The following is a 19,397-nucleotide window of genomic DNA, read 5'->3' as shown; positions in this document are numbered from 1 at the left end:
TCTTATTCATGATGTCTCCTGATCGGAACACTGGGAGTCAGCCGTCCCCACCCTCACCTTTCCGCCCGGGCCTCGCATCTCTTCTCCAAATCCAGAAGCGCTTTGCATGCGCCCAGATCCGAGGTGGGCCTGGATCGGCTCATGCTCGGGAAGCCTCCCGATCCCCGCCGTCTCCAGCGGAGCAGCAATCAGTCCAGCAGAGGAATGATGAATTCTTGCCTCTCCATTCCAGCCGTCTCACCTCTCTGAATCTCCACCGGAAGACTGGCATCGATGCCAAAGTCCGTTGCTCCAATGGCATCACCTCATCCTTCCCCTCGTGAGGGGTTCCCGCTCTCGGCCATTCATGATGGAGTGAGAGCAATGCGTGAGGGGTCCTTTTCCTCCCCTCTTGTGGATTGGAGGAAGTTGGAGACGTAGAAATAATCCGATGCATGGCTGACGAGGAGAGGAGAGCCTATATATAACTCTTCCCCTTCCACAAGGTACTTGCTCTAGCCCTCACTTTCCACCAAGCTTTCCACTCACACTCATACTTCACCTACTCTATACTATATACATACTACCACCAACCAATCACATCAAACAAACCAACATGTCCTCCCCATCCCTGCACCCCCTCCTCGACAACGGCATCAGCCAAGGAAAACCCAACTTCCCCGGCGGGAAACTCCACTGCCACTGCGCGACGCCCGCCAACCGCGTCGAAGTAACCCTGACCTCCGACGTCCTCCACAACCACGCCTGCGGCTGCTCCAAGTGCTGGAAGCCCTCGGGCTCGCTGTTCTCCGTCGTCGGCGTGATTTCGTCCTCAAACCTCTCGATCACAGCCAACGCGTCCAAGCTGGAAATCGTCGACAAGAGCGCCCCGATCCAGCGGTACGCGTGCAGGGAGTGCGGCGTCCACCTGTTTGGGCGCATTGAGGTCGACCATCCGTTCAAGGGGCTGGACTTTGTGCATGTGGAGCTCTCCGAGGGGAAGGGGAAGGAGGGCTGGCAGGGTGTGCAGTTTGCCGGCTTCGTGAGTAGTCTTATTGGGCAGGGGCTGGAGCCGGAACTTGTTCCTGGGGTTAGGGAGAGGTTGAGGGGGTTGGGGCTTGAGAGTTATGATGCGTTGAGCCCGGCGCTTATGGATGCGATTGCGACGTGGAATGCGAAGAAGGAGGGGGTTGTGTTTCGGTCTTCGCTTTAGGGGTGTACGTAGTAGTTAGGAAAAGGTGATAGCAGTGTTTGTTAAAGCTGCATTTTCATTTCCGAAGGTATATCCAGGACGAGTTGAGATGTAGAAAAGTAGTGGTAGGTAGCCGATCGGACAATTATACGTAGTAGAACCCCAGCCAATTTGTTACAACTTGTAAAGTGCTGGCAGCTCTTTACGTCGGGCAAGGGCCGAATGAGAACAGAGAACAGATAGGCAAGGGTGAGCCTCGACCGTCAAGAAAAAGATGATGGAATTGCGACTAGAATTGCTAATCAAGATGCAAGTATGCCAGAAGGTAAGCTCCATGGATTAATCTTATCTATACACCCCTTCTACAAGAGGCACAATCATGACTCAAACTCCACCTTGGCGACAACTTTCTCGTCTCGCCCTGCGTCAGCACCTTGACTACCGCTTCCGTGCTGAGCATCCTTATCATCCAAGAGTAATGTATCATCGCGTCCTCGGATGTTAACAACCTCCGCACCCTCCAGCAGATCCCGGTCCGTTTCCCGCACGCTGCGCCGCTCCGGATCGGCGCCATAAGCGCCTGCGCCCCAGGAGGAGATCCCGCCGACCATGAGCGGGGCGGCGCCGTGATGGCCGTCGTCGTCCTCATCGTCATCCTCGTCCTCATCGCGGTTGAGGGCATTGCGTTCCAGCTCGCGCTGGGCTTCGTCCATTCGCTTCTTCACCTCGGCTGCCATGCGGATGCCGTCGGTGACGATGTTGTCTAGAACGCCGCGGAGACCGCGGTTTGGCGGGACGATACCACCAGATGCGCCGGCAACTGTGGCGACAGAGGAGGAGATCTGAGGTTTGGGAGCGTTGATGTTGGAGAATGTAGTGAGGTTTGAGGAGAGCGACGGCAGCGGCGTAACGGTTGCGCCTTGCTCGGAAAGATGGAAGGACTGTGGGAAGTAGTTGTCGAAGAACTGCTCTAGCAACTCGTCGGCCAGAACAACCATTCGGAACGTGGGCAGAGTAATATGCAAAGGGTTGTTCGGGTCAAGAGCCGGATTCGCCGCCTCAGACGTGCTGCGAGCACGCTGGTTGGCTGTTGGCTCGCTGCCAGTCGTTTCGGGCGTTTTGGCCTCGGGGCTGGGGGTAGACTCGGACTTCACATCATCCTCACCAACATCGATCAGATCTTCCTCATCCTCCCCGATGCTAAATGAATTGAGGTTGTCCGTTGTTTCAACTAGCTTCTCTTCTGTAGCCGTGTTGGTAGGGTCAGCGTACTCGAAGCAACGACGTATAAAGGAGCTTACACTTCCTAAAAAGCGTTCTCCCGTGCTGAGTTTGTCATCTTCTTTACCGGGCGTCAAGTCTTCCGTGCTCTGACTAGGGGTAATGGTTCCTTCAAATCCCCGCCGAGAAAGGAAGAGCAGTGCTTCTGACATTCGCAGGATACCCTCCCTGTCAACCATGCCATCGCCGTTGTCGTCATAGAGGTCGAAAAAGTAACTGATATTGTTCATGATATCACGAGGTCCTTTCAGACGTGCAATGCCATTGACTACGTTTTGCAGATTCAGCCCATCATCTGGATCGGTAGACCACTTGCGGAACAAGCGCTGCATGAACTCGTGGTCGGCTGGTGCTGGTCTTTTGGCCAAGGAGGGTCTTCCCAGTCCTCTGAAGCTCCCAACGTCTGACACTTTTCGCGACGGGCCAGGAGAATCAGCAATCGCCCACTTGGCCGTTGCAGCAAGGAATTCTCGAAACGCGTCATAGTCCATATGAGTGGGACTCGGACCGAGGCCGACGCGACCGACTTCCCGGTCTACTGATGGCCCGAGGACAGAAATCCGTTGAGATTTCTTCCTCTCCTGCCGTTTCTTCTCCTCCTCGACAACCTTCTGCCTCTGCTGGTAGTCATAGAGGACCTCATAGTAGCGGTCATAGATCGCTCCCAAATCCTCTGGACTCAATTTCTTGCTATCGGGACCAAGGTTTCGAATAGAGGTCCGCTTAGCAAAGCTTTCGATGTTCTCCAGGACCGCATCCTTGTGCTTCTCGCGCTGCTCGGTAATAGTTTGATGTGTGATTTGTGAGAATTCCTTGAAAGCTACTACCATGAGCTCTTGGAATCGCGTGATGGCCCTAAGCTTCGGGTTCTCGGATCGCGGATGAGCTGACTCGTCGAGACGAGAAAAGTAGGACTTCAACACCGAGATAAACGAGCCGTCATCCTGAACGTCAAGAAGCTCCTCTCCGTTGATTCTAAGAATCGCCAGCCCGACCTGGAAGAGAACTTTCGGTCCTTCCAAGAAGAACACATCAAGGACTCTGAAGGCGAACACCAGGGGCATGGAGTTGATATATAGAGAAAGGAACCATGGGAGAGAAACAACAGATAGCTGGACGTCGGACTTCCCCAGGTGATCCCAGAGGATCGGCATAGTTTTCTCGACAAGCGACTCAAACACCTTTTGGTCAAGCAATGTCCCATACATAGTAGTCGAGTAGTACCCTGGTACCAGACGGTCACACAGAACAGAAAGCAAAAAGAAGGCTTGGGCCTCCGACATATATCTAGTACGGTTAGAGCGTGATCGAACAAGAGTTGCGGCATCTTACATCAATAATGCTGCAACAACAATGTTCATCGCTTGACAATAGCCAATTTCAGCGTTCGTCCAACTGTAGGCAGTCAAGACCCTTCGAAGGCGTCCTATGCCTTCCTCGCTCTGAAACCCCGGATACTCCGGTAAACTACGGTTCAAATCCTTTTCGATCTCATCAATTGCCAAAGACTCTTGGCCTTCGAACTTCGCTAGAGTCTCCCCATATAGTTTCGGCGACCGCAGTCGCAGGTTCAAAGAACCAGATGCCACCTCCCAGATCTCGCCGCGAAGCCGATTAGGAAGACCAACGCGGATGAGTTTGTGGAAGGTAGGTTGTCGGATCAACGTGGCGTTGCGGCCATTTTCTACAATGTTTAGTGCATGTACACGAAGAAGCAAAAGGAAGCATACCTCGAAAGTATTCTCCCCAGAGCCTCATCTTACTCCGATCCCGAAGCTTGCGGGCATCACCGGGGTAGCGGAAAAGCATCCCCAACCCGGCGTCCGGAGGTGGTTTCGCTTCAGGGTCATCGGCCGACTGACCCTTCGACTTGGCGCCCGAAAGAAGATATTCCGAATAGCAGTCATTCACCACCGACCGCAAATTCTCAATCTCCTTCATGGACTCGCGCAAGTTCTTCTTCAAGCCATCGCAAAACCGCTCGCAGGCCTGCCTGCTCCCGACCAGCTCGATAGTGAACCTCTGCGGAGAAAACCCAGGTGCCTGTTGTTTCCCCAGCGCCCCGTTCCATGTTGTCAATGCAAGAGAGAAAATATGGCTCTGACTATTCAACCGTTCCACCCGGCGAATCGAACACAGAGGGATTGTGAACCCATTTCCGGACGGCCCGGTGCCATTCGTCTGACCGGCCCAATGTGTGGAAGCGCTAAGGGTCGCTGAAGGGAGAAAGCTTGTGGGCTGTGTCGAGAAGCAGATGAACCGCTCGCTCAAATGCAATCTACCCGCATATCGATTGCCACCGCGGTCGACGGTCTTGGATTGGGCACCAGAGGCCGATGACGAGGTGTGCGATACAGGAAGTATGAGCTCCGCTGTAATCTCATGAAGAGGGTTCTGCGAGTCGGGGAGTCGGAATTGTTGGCGGAAAAGGGAGGCTTTCGACGGGTTTCGGTCGGAGGATGAGGTCAGGTTCGGCAGAGTGAAGTTCGCCGGGTCGATCAAGGACTGAGCTTTCTGAACGAAGGACGTCCACTGCATCATCTTGGCAAGAGTATCGCGGTGTCCGCAGGATGGTCGGAGGCAAAGGGAAACGAAGGTACTGAAGGTAGAGCTGAGGCTCAGCCCGGGGATGTGCGGAGGTGGTGCTGGAGCTTCAGGCCACTCGGAGCAGCGCTAAGAATGGACAAAAGCCGACGGGTGGTCAGCACAGATCAGAATCATTGTAGATTTAGCGCAGCATATTGACACCCAGCCGGCGACGGGGTAGGGCGCCTAGAGTTGTGGTAGTCGGTAGAAGAGGGGAAATGCAGTGTCGAGCTGATCCCTGGCTGTGGCAGGCATCCGCAAATCCTTGCACGTGACGTCAAGTCCGCCTCCACTATACGGAGTACAACCGACAATTACTTGCTGAGAATGACTACAACCTAGATTATCCATAATTCAGCTCAGAGAACATCCAGTACTTAAGTAGTTCATTGAATCGAAGCCCTCGGGTGACTCTGTGGGCCATACACGCGATAAAGCATGTTGCAGCATAGGTACGATCATTCTCCCGCCTGGCTGTCAGAGTGAGGTTTCTTGTGTCATACTGGCCTTCACATTGGAAATAGTCTGCTATGTTTCAGCTAGGAATGGAAACATGACTTCGGTACATGAAAGGAGAATCACGGCTGGTGATGCCATTCGTTGTAGAAATATATATTAGGAGTCGTTGATGTTCGATGTCAAGCAGCCACGATTTAAGACTCAAGGGCTTTGCAATCAAAAGCGGCGGACAGTAGACTAGGCTTAGATGCGGCAACGAGTTGAAAGCATATACGAAACAAATTACATTGGTAAGATCAGTTCACTTTACACTAGGAAAGTATAGAGAATGGAAAGGGTGTAACAATAGTAGCTCAGAAAGGAGAACAAGAACAGAACACAGTAAAGTCGAGATAAGAGATCCAAGCCCGTCCTTCTTGTTTCTAGTTCAAACCCAAAGCTCATCCCGTCCAGCAGCCAGAGCCTGGCATCCTATCGCATCTTTTCCAGTCGTCGATTGTGGCGGTCTCGAAGTAACCCATCAAGCCTTGTCAGCAACCTGCTCCGCGGCAGCCTCCTCATCGGTGTATGCCGGGGGAAGTTCATCGGAAGACTCGGTCATCAGACCTTGCTTCTCAGAAACCGAGCCTTCTTCGTTGTTCTCCTTGCGGGAAGAACGGCGATGACGCTGCCACAAGAAGACAGCGAGCTGACCGATAAGCATACCCACAGCGCTGGCAGCGAGACCAGCCAAAACCCCGAGAATAGCCGGGACAACAATGAAGCGCACAACGCGGTGAAGGGTGCGCTCCCAGGTCTTGTGGAACTTGTCGTGGAAGTGAGGAGGAGGGTGAGGGCCGTGGTGGCCGTGATGACGGTGGGGCTCGCCTTCGGAGACGTGACGGTCGAAGTCGCCGTGGGAAGGGAAAGGAGGAGGTGGTGCAGCAGCGTCAGCGCAACCTTGTCCCTTGAACATTCCAATGAGGCGCTCCTTGGCCGCGGCGAACATGGTGCGGATACGGTGGACCAAGAAGCGGCGCAAGCACCGAGCGTTTCCACCACACTGCCTCCATGATTCACGGTCCGCGGTTTCCTCGATGCTTGTTCCGACCATGTAGAGATCGCCTTCGCTGTTGTGAACCAGAGTGACGGCGACGGTGTCTAGGGGAACGGGGTAGCCGTCAAGATCGAGGACGGTGAATCGGACTTCGACCATGTCGAAGGGCTCGTCGGGAGGAGAGGGAATGGGCATCATTTCGACGGCGTAGCCCAAGGGGACGGGCTCGGATTCTTCGCCATCTTGGACGCGGCGCTGGACAGCGGAGATCTGCGACGGAGGGCCCGGAGGGAAGATTTGATGGTCGTTGGCGAGGAGCACACCGTCATCGATAGTGAATTCTAGCGACTGGAACCGTTAGTCTGGATAGCTACGGGGTACATCGAAATGATCTTGACGTACCAGCGAGGTTTCATCGCCACTCTGCTCGGCGAAGGGACATCCGGTGCAGAGAAGGTCGACCTGCTGCTGCTGAGCCGCCTGGGCCTCAAGTGGTTGAAGACGGGCGATGTCGTCGATGGAAAAAGCATCAGCGTCAACTTCGGGGACGACAAGCAAGGCGCTGGCGCTGGTGAGCGCAAGGGCGCTTCCGATGAGAAACGAGCGGAGGGTCATGGCGGTAAGCGGTTAGAAAAAGGACATGAAAGGAGAGAATGACAGCGGTGGGTAGGTCGTGTTCAGGAAGGTTGATCAGAAGTCTCACGTAGATGAAGAGGGTTGAGTGAGATGAAGATGAAGAGATGAAGGTGGATGGCAAGATAATGAAGAGGTCTGGAGCCTGGGGGCACACAAGGCTGACGCAACCCGCTATCCCCTCCTGGGACTAGTGCCTTTATCTCTGCTGCTGCGGTGGGGCGCTGACGACTACAATAGCGACAATGGCCGTGTCAGATCGATATGAACCAACAGTTCTCAGTTGAGATGTATGCCACAGTCTCAGAATCTGCACGTCGGAAAGCAGTCGGAATCAGGATCTATTCTCTGCGAGGGAGTTGTCAAGCTGGAAGCGCCGGACGGGGCCTGCATTTATTTTTATCCTTATCGCGGGAGATTAGCCGCTAAGCCGGTTTCGGTCATTGGACTCGTCCCCATCACATGATTCCTCCCATTCAATCCACTCTTTGAGTTGTTCTAAAGAACATCAAAACACAGCGCCGAAGCAGAAGCTGATAACAGTTAGCCCGCCTGGTGGTACGGAAACTCCGATGCAACCATTACTCTATGTGACAGCGTGGTACCGCGATGCTGAGCTCGCTAGATCCTGGAAACATTTTGACCAAGCATAGCGCCAGCAAAGATAAGGCCAACACGATGGGAACTGAGTTCACAGGATGCCACGGTTATCGACCAATCTGATCAATTACGACTACATTATCCTTCTTCAGTATCGGTCCCTAGAACAGCCCCTGAACGGCAGCAAGAATACTGGTGGCCCCGCTCTTGGTCCAATCACGGAGGTTCAAGCCTAGTATGCCAGGAAAGCATCCCCCGCCGTCCTCTCTCCAAATTGCCAGCACCCGCTTGACCACATCTTCTGTAGCCTGCGCATATCCCGGCGGCGGAGGTTCAGCAGGCGCCCTTGACGGATCCCTAAATACCCATGCCACAGGTTTCACACTGCACTTACGGCACATGGACATGGACTGGAGCTTCTTGACGAAATCTAGGCCGAAGCCACGGCCAAATACCACACCACGTGGTGGCTGGGTGTAATTGTGCGTGCCTATCTCGTTGGGAGCGGCGATGGCTGGGATCCTTTCCCCAGAGGAGCAGCGGGAGTTCAGATTCTGCTGCCACGGGGGTTGCGCAGAAATGGATCACTGCACCGCTGTTAGGTGGATGGCGATAGAATGAGAGCGAGCGTACCCTCATATTCCGGGAGCAAGAGCTCAGAAACGACCTTGCCGACCTCTACTCTGCGGCCGCAGAGGACAATGGGGATGGGTACGGCCTCGGCCATTTGGAACAACAAAAGATGGAGAGAAAGGTGGGAATCTTGAACATGAAGGAAAAACAGTGCTATTTATCAACTGAAGCCTTAGGGAGCTCGACGCCTAATCTGACCCCGCTTCCGCCGCGCTGGAGTATAGCTGTGTCTGATATGTGGAGTACATGAATCTCAGCTACGCACTGGCCTTCAGATACGGGATCCCCGTCAGCCTGAACCCTCTCTCCGTCAGCTGCACCGGCTTGCGCGGCTTCTTCCTGTTGTACGGGTCCAACTCCCCGTTTCGATGGACGGGCAAGTCGACAACGTGCATGGCATTCGGCCAGTGAGTGGTCATTTTGGTTTCTACCCTGTCAGTAAAGAAAATCTGACAGGATGAGTCGGCATACCTTCGAAAGCCATCTTCTTGGTGAGCAGTTGCTCCTCGGTAGCATCTTCCACCGGCATGTAGCAGGTGTACACTGCGAACCGCGGCTGCGAGGTCTTGGACGAGAGATTATAGTGTGGCGTTCGTGAGTCCCCTACTCACTCTGTTAGTGGGCCGCGGATTGTGAATGGATAGGGTACGTACAGAGCAGCAGGTCACCAGGCTCAGCAGTAAGCTTGATCCATTCGCAGCCTCTGTCCTTGAGCCACTGCATCCCGGCATCAGTGAACCCATACCACTCTTTGGTCCTGTCCATCTATATCAGCCGCGTTCATCGGGAAAGTGGGGAGAATGATCTTGAACCATACCAAGACCAGATCCTCTTCTCATCCTTGAACACCTCGTGGAACTCCTCACTGAGCAAATGCGCCCCCTTGCAAACAATCAAACCGCCGTCATCTGGCCCGTTCGGAAGCAGGTTCACCAAGCCCTGGAGGCATCTGAATCCAGGCTTTGCAGGGTCCTGATCCTGATGCGGCCAAGGGGTATTCGGCTTGACATCTGTCCTGTTTGGGAAACCGATATTGACCGAGTCGAACGAGACAATCAGGTCTTCGCTATCATAGACCTTCTCAAACGCGCCGACGACGCCGGGCTCCTGACGCACAGCCCAGGTGAAGGACTCATGGGAGACCGCGTAGCCCAGGCACATCCCCTTCTCGTTGATGTCGGGGAGATGGTCTTTGTGTATGGTCTTGGGATCATGTCGATCAAAGCCAAGGTTACTGCTGATGTTAGTGCTTGCATTGCATGAAGAAGATGATAGCTTACAATCCTTCGAGCCACTCATAGATCTCGTCTGCATACTTGAGCGCACGGTCACGGGGAACGGCACCCTTGACGACCGCAAAACCGTTCTTCAGCAGGTCGTCGCGGAAGTCGCCATAATGCACATCGGTGCCGTGCGAGAAAACGCGACCGGAGGGTACGGTGGTGGTTGTAGTAGTAGTCGTCGACATGATGAATGTACCTTGATGATGTGGATTGAGATGACCATCTTCCTCAACACCCGCTCACGTTTATACTCAATTCAAGTGGCAATACAGGCCCGGTTCGGCTCGGCTGGCGGTTCAACCCATTCGGCTATGATGGGAAGTACCTTCCCTACCCCAGGTCCCCAGGTGTTCGGAAGAGTGGGCGCAGACGAGGTGGAGCCGACAATCTGACACTGCGGGGTTGATCTCTACTAGTACAGCCTGGACGAAACAGCAAGGATGACACCTGCACCTGTCAGGCCATCATGGAGTCCTCCACCCCCAAGCGCAAGCGCCTCTCGTACGCCTGCAACTACTGCCGTGAAAAGAAGACCCGCTGCGATGAAGGACAGCCCTCCTGCCGCAACTGCAGAGTTGCCGGGGTGCAATGCATCACCACCGATAAGCGTCGTGCAGGGGCTGTTGTCACCAGCCGGCGACGACCCAGTCCCAACACTGCTTGCAATACGGTAACTACACCGGTGGAGAATGCTGTCAACACACCCGTGTCTTTAACCCAGCCCTCGCCGTTACCAGTAGCTGCCAGCCAGGGTTTACGCCCGCCGGCGCAATTCTGGGACCGGTCCGGCTGGCGTAGCGGGCGGCTGCCCATGATGCCCCGGTTTATTGGGGGCTCCATGTTCGAGATCATGACCGAATGGCTGGATCTAGCGTTCTATCGCTTGAGGATCCCTGCACCGTACCCGGCTTCGTTGCCGTCAGGTTCAGCCCTTCCGGTATCTGTATCTGTACCACCATCGCCGCCAATTCTGCCATCAGGCTCGGAGATGCGCCTGTTGGGTCAAAGGTTTCTACAGACCGTCTGCTGCATCTTTCCCTTCATGACTGAGGGTGAGATATACCAGATCTGTGATTCGAACCTGACAGGATCTCCTTCAGGACAAGCGCTGGCCTACCTCATTGCGGCTGCTGCGTCCATGACAGAGGGAGGCTCACAGCCAGAAGACTACATCGCTTACTGCAACACACTCCTCGGTCACGTGGTAGCAGAACGAACCCTGCAGTCCGCTCAGGCTATTTTTCTCTTCGCTATTGTCCTGCGGAGTTCTGACCACATCGCCTGGGCATGGGACGTTCTGTGCTTAGGCGTTTCAATCGCACAGTCGATCGGTATAAACCAAGCGACCACAGCAGCACAAGGCTCGACATGGTGGTGCGTGTACGTGTTCGAGAAGATCCTCGCTTTCGAGAGCGGACGTGCCTCGATGATATGGGATCGTGAGTTGTCACGCTCTGCCCAACTAGACGACGACGACGACGATCCAACAGCGAAGTACAAATGGACTTGTATCAGCCTGGCCAACACGCTGCATGAGATGCAAGACCGCGCGGCAGGTGCGTGGCGGAGAGAGGAATGGCTGCCACAAAGCGTTGATGAAGCCATCGAGGAGAAGATTCACACTGGGGGAGAGCTGGCAATGCTCCTGGACTACTGGTGGGGTGGTCTACCCACTGAATATCGGACTGGATCAGCGTTCTCCCAACAGTCGGCGTTTCTATCATTCTACTATCAATACGCGTGAGTACGCTGTCTTTACCGACGGACGTCCCTGACCAATCCAGACTTATCCTTCTCAACCGGAGCGTTCTCCTAATTGAGGCTTCTGAGTTGCGTGAAATGACTTCCCGCTACGCTGCCGGGAAGCCATGGCAGCATCGCCTTGCCAACGGGGCTGGAGTGTGCGTCGAAGCTGCCAGAGACATGATCAAGCTCACTGTTGCCACGGTTGACTCCGGATTGCCGACATACCTGACGGCGTTAACTTCGCCTCTCAGCGCCGTATATGCCCTGGCTGTGCATATCCTCCGGGAGCGCCGCTCCCTGCTTGCTCGGTCTGATCTTGAGGTACGTCTTCTACTTTGGTTCCATTACAAGGCTAACTTGGCCAGCTCATGAAAGCTGCTATTGGAATTATACGACAACATTACGCGCGATTAGATGACATTCAACGAGTGAATGAGGTTCTATCTGCGCTCGAGACGTACACGGCAGACTGCTTAAACGGACAAGTCCCAGAATCCTTCGGTCCTGGAATTGCAGAGTCACCCCTAACCGATAGGGATCTACAACTATGGGGCCCTTCAGCGCTAGACTGGGCCGGCTGGGACTGGAACGACCTAAGCCATCTATTCGAGAGCAGCGAGTGAATGTCCATTTAGTCTAAACAAACGGTAGCACCAAGTGACTGTCATAGTCCCCACCTGCATGGACCCAATGTCTCCCTTTATTTCGGACATGATCCGATGTCCCAAAGTTCGAGATCCCCTGGTAGTGTCCTGCGATCCGTAGCTGCAGGCTCTCGCCGGCTTCGTACTCCACTCCCATTCCCCAGATCCCGATCTCCAGCCGAACAACCGTGCCAGGTGGGACCTTTTGTTCCCGCTCGTGTGGGTAGAACGGCCAGTTATCGTGCATCGATTTACTGACGTCGATCTCCCGGTTTGAGGCTCGAAGGATGCCGGTTGGGCCTTGGTAGAGGATGACCTCTGTGCGCTTGTCGTCTGGGATCTCCTCGATGGATGACACGGGCAGCCCTTTCCAGGGGATGTTAAGGTTCAGCATCATTTCTCCGGATGCAGAGAGCTTGCTTAGGACGACGAAAACGTCCATGTCGTCGTGCTCGTCGCAGCGCATATACAGCACCGCTTTGGGGATACCGACTAGCTGCGTGCGCTCTGGGAAGGTGTAGGTGAACGTGGCCATGTCCGAGGGGTTCTCCGAGTTATACGACAGCGTACCGGACGTGGAAGCCGGTGTGTCAAGCAGCAATCCACCCTTTGCGTCCAGATACGCCTTCCGATAGACAGTCCGCGGCAGGGGAAAGTCAGCCTCAACGATATTCGCCAGCGGCTGGCTCTCGCCGTACTTCAGCACCGCCATCCTCACCCGCGGCGTATCCTCCCACCCATTCTCGATCCCCTTCAAATACCGATCGAAGAACGCCTTCAGCTCGACATTCGCCTGCGCATTCCCCCACAGGTCAAACCACTCCTGGTACGGGTGCCACCGCAGCCACTTCTGCTCCGTCTGCACCTCCAGCCACCCCCTGATCGCGCCCATCCCGTGCATCGTGTTCGTCCATGTCCCTGTGATGTACGTCGGGATCGTGATCTTCTTCATGTCGGGCCGCTTGTCATTCCACCAGTCGCAGGCCAGCGGGTGCTGCGCGAACATCTTCCGGAAACTCTCCATCCCGCGGCCCCCGCGCAGCATGTATTTCACAATGAGCCGGTCGAATAGGTCTCCGCCGTAGATGCCGCCGCGCGCGAACTGCTCGCGGTATAAGTCGCCGCACCCTTCCCAGGGCGCAATGGCTTTCAGCGATGGTGGCTGCAGCGCCGCAATGAACCACTGGATAATCGCGAGATGGGAGTTCCCGGCCAGTCCCACGCTGCAGCTGCACCAGTTTTGTTGAGCAATCCATTCGATCACGTCGTATCCGTCCTGGGCTTCTTGCGTCCCCATGATCGCCATGGTTCCTTCCGAGTCGAAGGCCCCGCGTGAGTCGACGTTGACAATGGCGTATCCGTGCTGTACGTACTCCGCGGGATCGGGCGCTTCGAATTTCTCCAGCCCGCTCAGGGTTCCGTCTGGGATACCGAGGTTCCATGGTGTCATGAGACGCAGCGAGTCGATGCCGTTGAATTTCTTGCCGAAGGGGCTCCAGCAGATGATTGCGGGGACGGGCGGGCTTGGGTTTGGTGGACGGTAGATGTCGGCGTACAAAGTGCACCCATCGCGTACTACGATCGCGACGTCATGGTCTACCTGGATGGCGCACGGTAGAGCCCGTCTGCCTGGTTCGGTTTGGTGGCCTTTGGGCAGGATTTCAGAGCGAGGATTGAGGCCTTGGTAGCCGCCATGTCCGATCTCTGGGGCTTGGAGCTCTTCGATAGGAACGTCGACTTGGAACTTGACTGGCATTGTGTTTGGTATGCAATGATAGAGAACTAACTATCCGGCATGGTAAAGTATTTATGCCAGGAAGACATGTCCACCGGGCGTCCGGTTCGGCTGGCGGTTGGGGTCGGTTCGGGTCGCGGCTCCACGAGCTTCATCCCCACGGGGTTGGGTATGGGGAAGAGAAGTTAGCAAGCAGTCTGGGGCACAGATACTTAAGGCTCCCTGTCTGTGACTACGACAATATACAAATCAACAATGGACAAATCCGAAATCATCCACGAGGAGGTCATCCCCTCCAAGCCTGGGAATGGGATCTCCGGCTCCGGAGCCCCAGGCGACGTCGAGCTCCTTCGAGGCAGCGATACCATCCTGATCCCAACGCCCTCGCAAGACCCTAAAGGTAGTCCTCATCACCGTCCGTCCTGCCGTACTGACTTGGCCACATAGACCCCCTCAACCTCCCCCCCTACCGCAAATGGATCCTCCTAGTCCTCGTCTCCGCATACAGCTGCACCTCCGTCGTCCTGTGCTCAGGCATGGGCCCCATCTTCTCCGTCATCCAAGCACAGTACCCCGGACAGGAAGACCGCGCAAACGACCTCCTCACATACCCAACCCTCTTCATGGGCATCGGCAACCTAATCAGCATGCCCTTTGCGCTGAGCATCGGCCGCCGACCCGTCTTCCTCGCCTCGATGGTCCTCCTCGTTGCGACGGGTGTTTGGTGCGCATGCTCGCAGAGTCTGGGCAGTCACATCGCCGGCCGGAATATCATGTCCCTGGCCGCTGGGCAGAGCGAGGCTCTTTCCCCCGCGATCGTGCAGGAGATCCACTTCCTGCATGAGCGTGGTCGGAAACTCGCGTGGTTTATCTTTATTCAGAACGTGACGGCTGGCGTGTTTTTCGTGGTCTCGACGTATATGGTCTCGGCGTGGGGATGGCGCTGGTGGTATGGGTTCTTCACGATCATGAATGCGGCGGTCTTTGTGCTCGCTGTTGTGTTTGTCTCCGAGTCGAGGTTTGATCGCTCGCCTGAGGATATGAGGGGAGAGCCGAAGATTCCTGAAGGAGAGGAACAATACACGCCCCGAACATGGCGACACGATCTCTCGCTCTTCGTTGTCACGCCCCGCTGGAGCATCATTCCGACCTTCTACAAACACGTTGCGCAGGGCCTCTGCATCCCAATTACACTGTGGCTGCTTCTCCTGAATGGCGCGTTCCTAGGCGTATACGTCTTCCAATCCGCAACCTTCTCGACCATCCTCCTCGCCCCTCCATACAGCTTCGCATTCACATCCCTCGGCTCCGTCCAGGCCGGCCAGATCGTCAGCTGCATCATCTTCCTCCCGCTGCTCGGGTACGGCAGCGATCTGACCATCCGCGCATTCACAAAGCGCAACAGAGGCCTCTACAGACCCGAGTACCGTCTCCCCGTCATCGGCATCCCCGCGCTTGTCGGCGTCATCTGCGGCATTATCTACGGCCAGGCTGGAGCGCACCCGGAGGCCTGGAACGTCAGCGCCATTGTGGTCGGGTACAATGCGAGTTTCTTTGCGTTTCTCGGTGCGAATATTGTGGGGATTACGTATGCTGTTGATAGCTTCCCGCTGCGTGCGGAGCCGTTTCTCGTTGTTATTTGTGCGGGGCGTGGGATTATCTCGTTTGGTCTTAGTTATGCTACTCTCCCCGCCGTGCGGAGCATTGGGTATGATATGACGATGGTTGTGGAGATAGTGGTTTGTGCTGCGCTGGCCCTGGTGGCGATCCCCATGTTCTTCTTTGGGCCGAGGATGAGGAGTGCAGTGCAGGGGTGGGTTGGGAAGTGAATAGGACATCCGATAATATGAGATCCAAATATATCGAGCTTTCTATCCATTATATCGCTCTCCATAATTCGGCACGCGACCAGCTACATCCACACCACCCAAGCCACCAGAGCCGAAAGCGAAACCCCCCAAGGCGCACCTGCAACCCTCCCCGCCGCACCCGTCCTGATCAACAGCGCGGGCTCGTAATCCTTTACCTCAGAACTATCCAGCGTCCCATTCCAGCAGTACCGCTGAAAGCACCGCCCACAGAGATCCGGCAGGTCCGTCCCCGTCCTCTCGGCCGACCGAGCGAGAATCGCACACCCCACGCATGCCGGCCACGTCTCGTCCTCCGTGCTGTTCCCCTTCGTGACGACGTTGTACCCGTTCTCGATCATGGCGTCGCGATCAGCGTTGCTGTAGCTGAGGTCGTATGTTGATTTGTTCGACATGTACGTGTACGGGGCGTTGGGGAGGTACACGATCAACGGCGCCGGGGCAGTGAGGTTCCACGAGTTGCACCCGAAGAAGGTCGGGCGTTTGTTCAGGCCGAGATTGAGGAAGGTGTTTGTGTCTGGGATCGCAGGGAAGGCTGTCCCGTTGCCGACGCCGGTGGAGTTGAGGCTGCGCTCGTACGTCCGCACGAGACTCTTCCCGTTCGGCCAGTTGTGGATGTTGGCCGTTGAGTCCACCGCGAAGATCACGTCCACGTTTCGGGCTGGCTGGATGAGCGGGTGGAAGGGCACGTTCTGGCCGTCCTCGCCGCCGTCGACGACGTTGAGCTCGCGCCGGCTTGAGATGGCGGCCGTGCTGCCCGAATAGCTATAAAATGGGTTCGGGTAGTTGGCGATATCGTCGTTGGCCTGCCCGACGGCCTCAAGGATCGACGCGATCGCCTTCTTGAATGTCTCCGGGATAGACGTGCTGTTCAGACGCAGAAGACCCTGGTTAAACAGACTGGACGAGGTCCCCATGACAAAACCCGCATTATCGAACCCTCTCACACAGCTTCCATTGTGCGTGTCCGTAAAGTCCGACCCCAGATACTCAAGCGGCGCAAAGGCGTAGATCGCCGGATCGAACGTGCCGAATTCCCAGGGGTTAAACTCATACACCGTCGAGTTCGAGCCGATGACCAGCTCCCCGGGATTCCGGCCATCCGCGACAAGAAGAGGCATGGGGATCCGGCCTGTCTTGAAGTTCTCCATCATCGCAATGGAGGACCATGTATAGCTTGGGCCGCCGTCCGAGGCGTTGATGAACTGGTACGAAAGCGCTCGGCCCCAGTAGTCCGTGATGGAGGTATTAAAGCCAGCGTGTTTCTTCGAGTGGACTGCCTTGACGAGGTCCGTCCAGTACTCGGCCGTCGAGAGGAGCTGAAGATGCTTGACGTCCGGACCCTCGAGGATATTCGTGCGGAGATCCCAGGTCCGCTCACTGTTCTGCAGTGCCTGGATGGTCGTGAAGTTATTGATGAATACAGATCCAACAAGCCAGCCCCCTCCACTCAGTGCAGAGAGATACGTCGACGATTGAAGAAGACCCCCCAGCTGTCCGGTCGCCGTTGAATTCGCCGTCCGCCCATCAAACGCCTTCAGCGCACCGGCCCCATTAAGCATAGCCCTATACCCACCTCCGGACACCGCAATCCCGATCGTTGGAACATCTGACGTATTCGACGAGACCTGCTGCATGTATGCCTTTGCATCGAAACCGGTGATGTTCAGACGGGTGAGGAACGACGTCAGTGGGGAGACGACCTCCTTCTTCCGGGTTTCCAGCCACGCCGTTTCGTTCGGTGAGAGGGTTGATGCGCTGCGGATTGAGGGGCGCACGGAGGGGCAGGGGACGCTTGCGGGGGCGTATTTGTTGGGTGCGTTGGGGAGGGCGCGTGGTGATATACCATAAATGTCGATGTCTATGTCGATGTCATTGTTGAAGAACGGGGTGGCAGACGCACACGCCACGGCGAGGAGGGCGAGGAACTTGGCCTTCACCTTCATCTTCATTGTTTCGACCTCGCAATTCGGCGGTATGCACCAGCAGGAGATCGAGCCTTATACTTACTAGCAGAGGACCCACTCGTAGGGCTGGCCGGTAGGCAGCACAATAACCATAACCGATCGCGGATCGATAGGGGTTTCGGCGCCCGCGGATGGACTCTGCTTTGGAAGGGTTCATTGGGCTCATTCTTTCATTGTGGAGCGGGCATCAGGCAGCTGGATTCAGGCGACCGAACCATTTTATTCATCCTTTCGGGGGAGTTTTTTTGCTCATTCCGTGAAGAGACCTGAGGGTTGCTTTCGCTCGCATGTTCCATGAATCCTACCATACATCCTCGACCTGCTTCACGGATCATGGAACCCCAGCGCCCTTGTAAGGGGGGAAATAAGTTTCACAGACGGAGATATATTGATAGCGTAGATAGCGTACAGTGCGTCTAGCCGATTATATCCCGGCCAGACTGCCAATACATACAGAAGAACGAGGTAAACAACGGCAACTCTCGCCATATTAACAAGGGAACTAGGAGCTGGTTGGCATGCCGTTCACTGGAGGTATATAACTGGCCGTAAATACCGATGAACTGATGTCTACAGTACTCGAGGCATCTAGACGCATGATGGTCTGCAGGCCAATATATCCGAGGCCAAGGTTGTAACCTCCCTTCAATACATGGGAGGCGGAATTGTCGAGGTGCGTTGGTATTGGAAGAGTACTGGGCTATATTAAATACTTACTGCCAGAGCAGACAGTACGAATTATCTAGGCAATCTGTTGTCGAGGGATGTCGGATTAGGGTTTCGAGGATCCCTGAGTGGAACAGCGCCAGTGACACCACGCAGCCAGCCACGTGCATTGCAACTTCCAAGATCGCATGGGCAACCAATCCATCGCTTCTGTGTCCCGTTCAGCGTTTCCGGATCGGACGAGTGCTTGAAGTACATCGGTTTCCGGTTGGAGCGCGTACGGCCAAAGCTCGATCTGAGATACCCGGACCAGGACATGAAGCGATCAAGTTGTACTAGGTGGGCTTGCTACATTTTAGATGGCAACTGCTTGAATGCGAGTCAGAATCGGCCATGGCGCCGCAGTGCTAACAGCCTCAAGCGCAGTTCGACTGCCACCGATGCCGGCATTCGCTGACCAACTCGAACTACTATACTCCTTCACGCAGAAGAAGCTGGTATATGTTCTTCAAGGGATAATCCTTGAGGCTGATGGAAGTCAACGCATCACCGGGTTGAGCATCAGCTCCTCGAAACGATCGGAAGCCCTCATCTTCCATCCAGTCTGACCACAAACCCCGATCACATCTCGTCCAGCGACTTGCTACCGAATCAAAGCCCGGAGGCGAAGGACGCTGTCTGACTGTGCCTTGGGCCTAGTCTTTCAGAGGACCGAGTCGCAATCGCACAGCCCAGAACGAGACGGAAGCATGATCAAGACTGCAGAAAGGCGAGAAATCACCCGGGTTCAGACTACGCACCTCAACGGGGCGTCTAGAACGAGGCTCATCGCTGGGCGCATTTAAGACTCGGCTCTGGCCTCGAGACCAAAGCGTTCCTGTTGTTGCGGATCCAATTAGCAAGGCGGGCCTGATCACGGTCGCTGCGGGGATAGCTTCACGCAATCAACTTGAGAGCATGAGCAGGTAACGCGGGAGACAGATCTGACAAGAGCACGTACATTAGTGCTTTGACAGCCCAGGACCAGTCCAGTATGCCGTTCCTCCACGTGTGCTGCGGCAGTCTTGGGCCCAGCCCTAGCCAGACCAG

General features: G+C 55.5%; 9 protein-coding genes across 9 annotated transcripts; 3 read left to right on the top strand and 6 right to left on the bottom strand.

Annotated features, from left to right (window-relative positions):
- Nucleotides 1–595: 595 nt before the first annotated feature.
- DSM5745_06928 (putative glutathione-dependent formaldehyde-activating enzyme) lies at nucleotides 596–1,192 on the top strand (the record flags this gene model as incomplete). The annotated part of the gene is made up of 1 exon (XM_026748944.1): nucleotides 596–1,192. One exon carries the CDS (start codon nucleotides 596–598, stop codon nucleotides 1,190–1,192), a length of 597 nt encoding a protein of 198 aa, XP_026602034.1.
- Nucleotides 1,193–1,548: 356 nt separating this feature from the next.
- DSM5745_06927 (uncharacterized protein) lies at nucleotides 1,549–4,993 on the bottom strand (the record flags this gene model as incomplete). The annotated part of the gene is made up of 3 exons (XM_026748943.1): nucleotides 1,549–3,739; nucleotides 3,785–4,136; nucleotides 4,183–4,993. The coding sequence occupies 3 exons, from the start codon at nucleotides 4,991–4,993 to the stop codon at nucleotides 1,549–1,551; spliced, it is 3,354 nt and encodes a 1,117-aa protein (XP_026602033.1).
- Nucleotides 4,994–6,017: 1,024 nt separating this feature from the next.
- DSM5745_06926 (uncharacterized protein) lies at nucleotides 6,018–7,148 on the bottom strand (the record flags this gene model as incomplete). Its single annotated transcript, XM_026748942.1, has 2 exons — nucleotides 6,018–6,881; nucleotides 6,936–7,148. 2 exons carry the CDS (start codon nucleotides 7,146–7,148, stop codon nucleotides 6,018–6,020), a joined length of 1,077 nt encoding a protein of 358 aa, XP_026602032.1.
- A 779-nt stretch (nucleotides 7,149–7,927) lies between these two features.
- On the bottom strand, nucleotides 7,928–8,493 carry DSM5745_06925 (uncharacterized protein; the record flags this gene model as incomplete). Its single annotated transcript, XM_026748941.1, has 3 exons — nucleotides 7,928–8,111; nucleotides 8,161–8,353; nucleotides 8,400–8,493. The coding sequence occupies 3 exons, from the start codon at nucleotides 8,491–8,493 to the stop codon at nucleotides 7,928–7,930; spliced, it is 471 nt and encodes a 156-aa protein (XP_026602031.1).
- A 163-nt stretch (nucleotides 8,494–8,656) lies between these two features.
- On the bottom strand, nucleotides 8,657–9,867 carry DSM5745_06924 (uncharacterized protein; the record flags this gene model as incomplete). Its single annotated transcript, XM_026748940.1, has 5 exons — nucleotides 8,657–8,826; nucleotides 8,871–9,002; nucleotides 9,053–9,156; nucleotides 9,217–9,633; nucleotides 9,680–9,867. The coding sequence occupies 5 exons, from the start codon at nucleotides 9,865–9,867 to the stop codon at nucleotides 8,657–8,659; spliced, it is 1,011 nt and encodes a 336-aa protein (XP_026602030.1).
- A 281-nt stretch (nucleotides 9,868–10,148) lies between these two features.
- On the top strand, nucleotides 10,149–11,995 carry DSM5745_06923 (putative Zn(II)2Cys6 transcription factor; the record flags this gene model as incomplete). Its single annotated transcript, XM_026748939.1, has 4 exons — nucleotides 10,149–11,422; nucleotides 11,467–11,749; nucleotides 11,794–11,929; nucleotides 11,964–11,995. The coding sequence occupies 4 exons, from the start codon at nucleotides 10,149–10,151 to the stop codon at nucleotides 11,993–11,995; spliced, it is 1,725 nt and encodes a 574-aa protein (XP_026602029.1).
- Nucleotides 11,996–12,064: 69 nt separating this feature from the next.
- On the bottom strand, nucleotides 12,065–13,828 carry DSM5745_06922 (CocE/NonD family hydrolase; the record flags this gene model as incomplete). The annotated part of the gene is made up of 1 exon (XM_026748938.1): nucleotides 12,065–13,828. One exon carries the CDS (start codon nucleotides 13,826–13,828, stop codon nucleotides 12,065–12,067), a length of 1,764 nt encoding a protein of 587 aa, XP_026602028.1.
- A 234-nt stretch (nucleotides 13,829–14,062) lies between these two features.
- DSM5745_06921 (uncharacterized protein) lies at nucleotides 14,063–15,636 on the top strand (the record flags this gene model as incomplete). The annotated part of the gene is made up of 2 exons (XM_026748937.1): nucleotides 14,063–14,207; nucleotides 14,255–15,636. The coding sequence occupies 2 exons, from the start codon at nucleotides 14,063–14,065 to the stop codon at nucleotides 15,634–15,636; spliced, it is 1,527 nt and encodes a 508-aa protein (XP_026602027.1).
- An 83-nt stretch (nucleotides 15,637–15,719) lies between these two features.
- DSM5745_06920 (lysophospholipase family protein) lies at nucleotides 15,720–17,627 on the bottom strand (the record flags this gene model as incomplete). Its single annotated transcript, XM_026748936.1, has 1 exon — nucleotides 15,720–17,627. One exon carries the CDS (start codon nucleotides 17,625–17,627, stop codon nucleotides 15,720–15,722), a length of 1,908 nt encoding a protein of 635 aa, XP_026602026.1.
- Between the last annotated feature and the right edge of the window lie 1,770 nt (nucleotides 17,628–19,397).

This window comes from Aspergillus mulundensis (assembly GCF_003369625.1).
Source record: "Aspergillus mulundensis strain DSM 5745 chromosome Unknown scaffold_7, whole genome shotgun sequence".
Taxonomy (NCBI): domain Eukaryota; kingdom Fungi; phylum Ascomycota; class Eurotiomycetes; order Eurotiales; family Aspergillaceae; genus Aspergillus; species Aspergillus mulundensis.
Note: the sequence above shows the minus strand (reverse complement) of the source record. Positions and strands in the feature narration are given on the sequence as shown.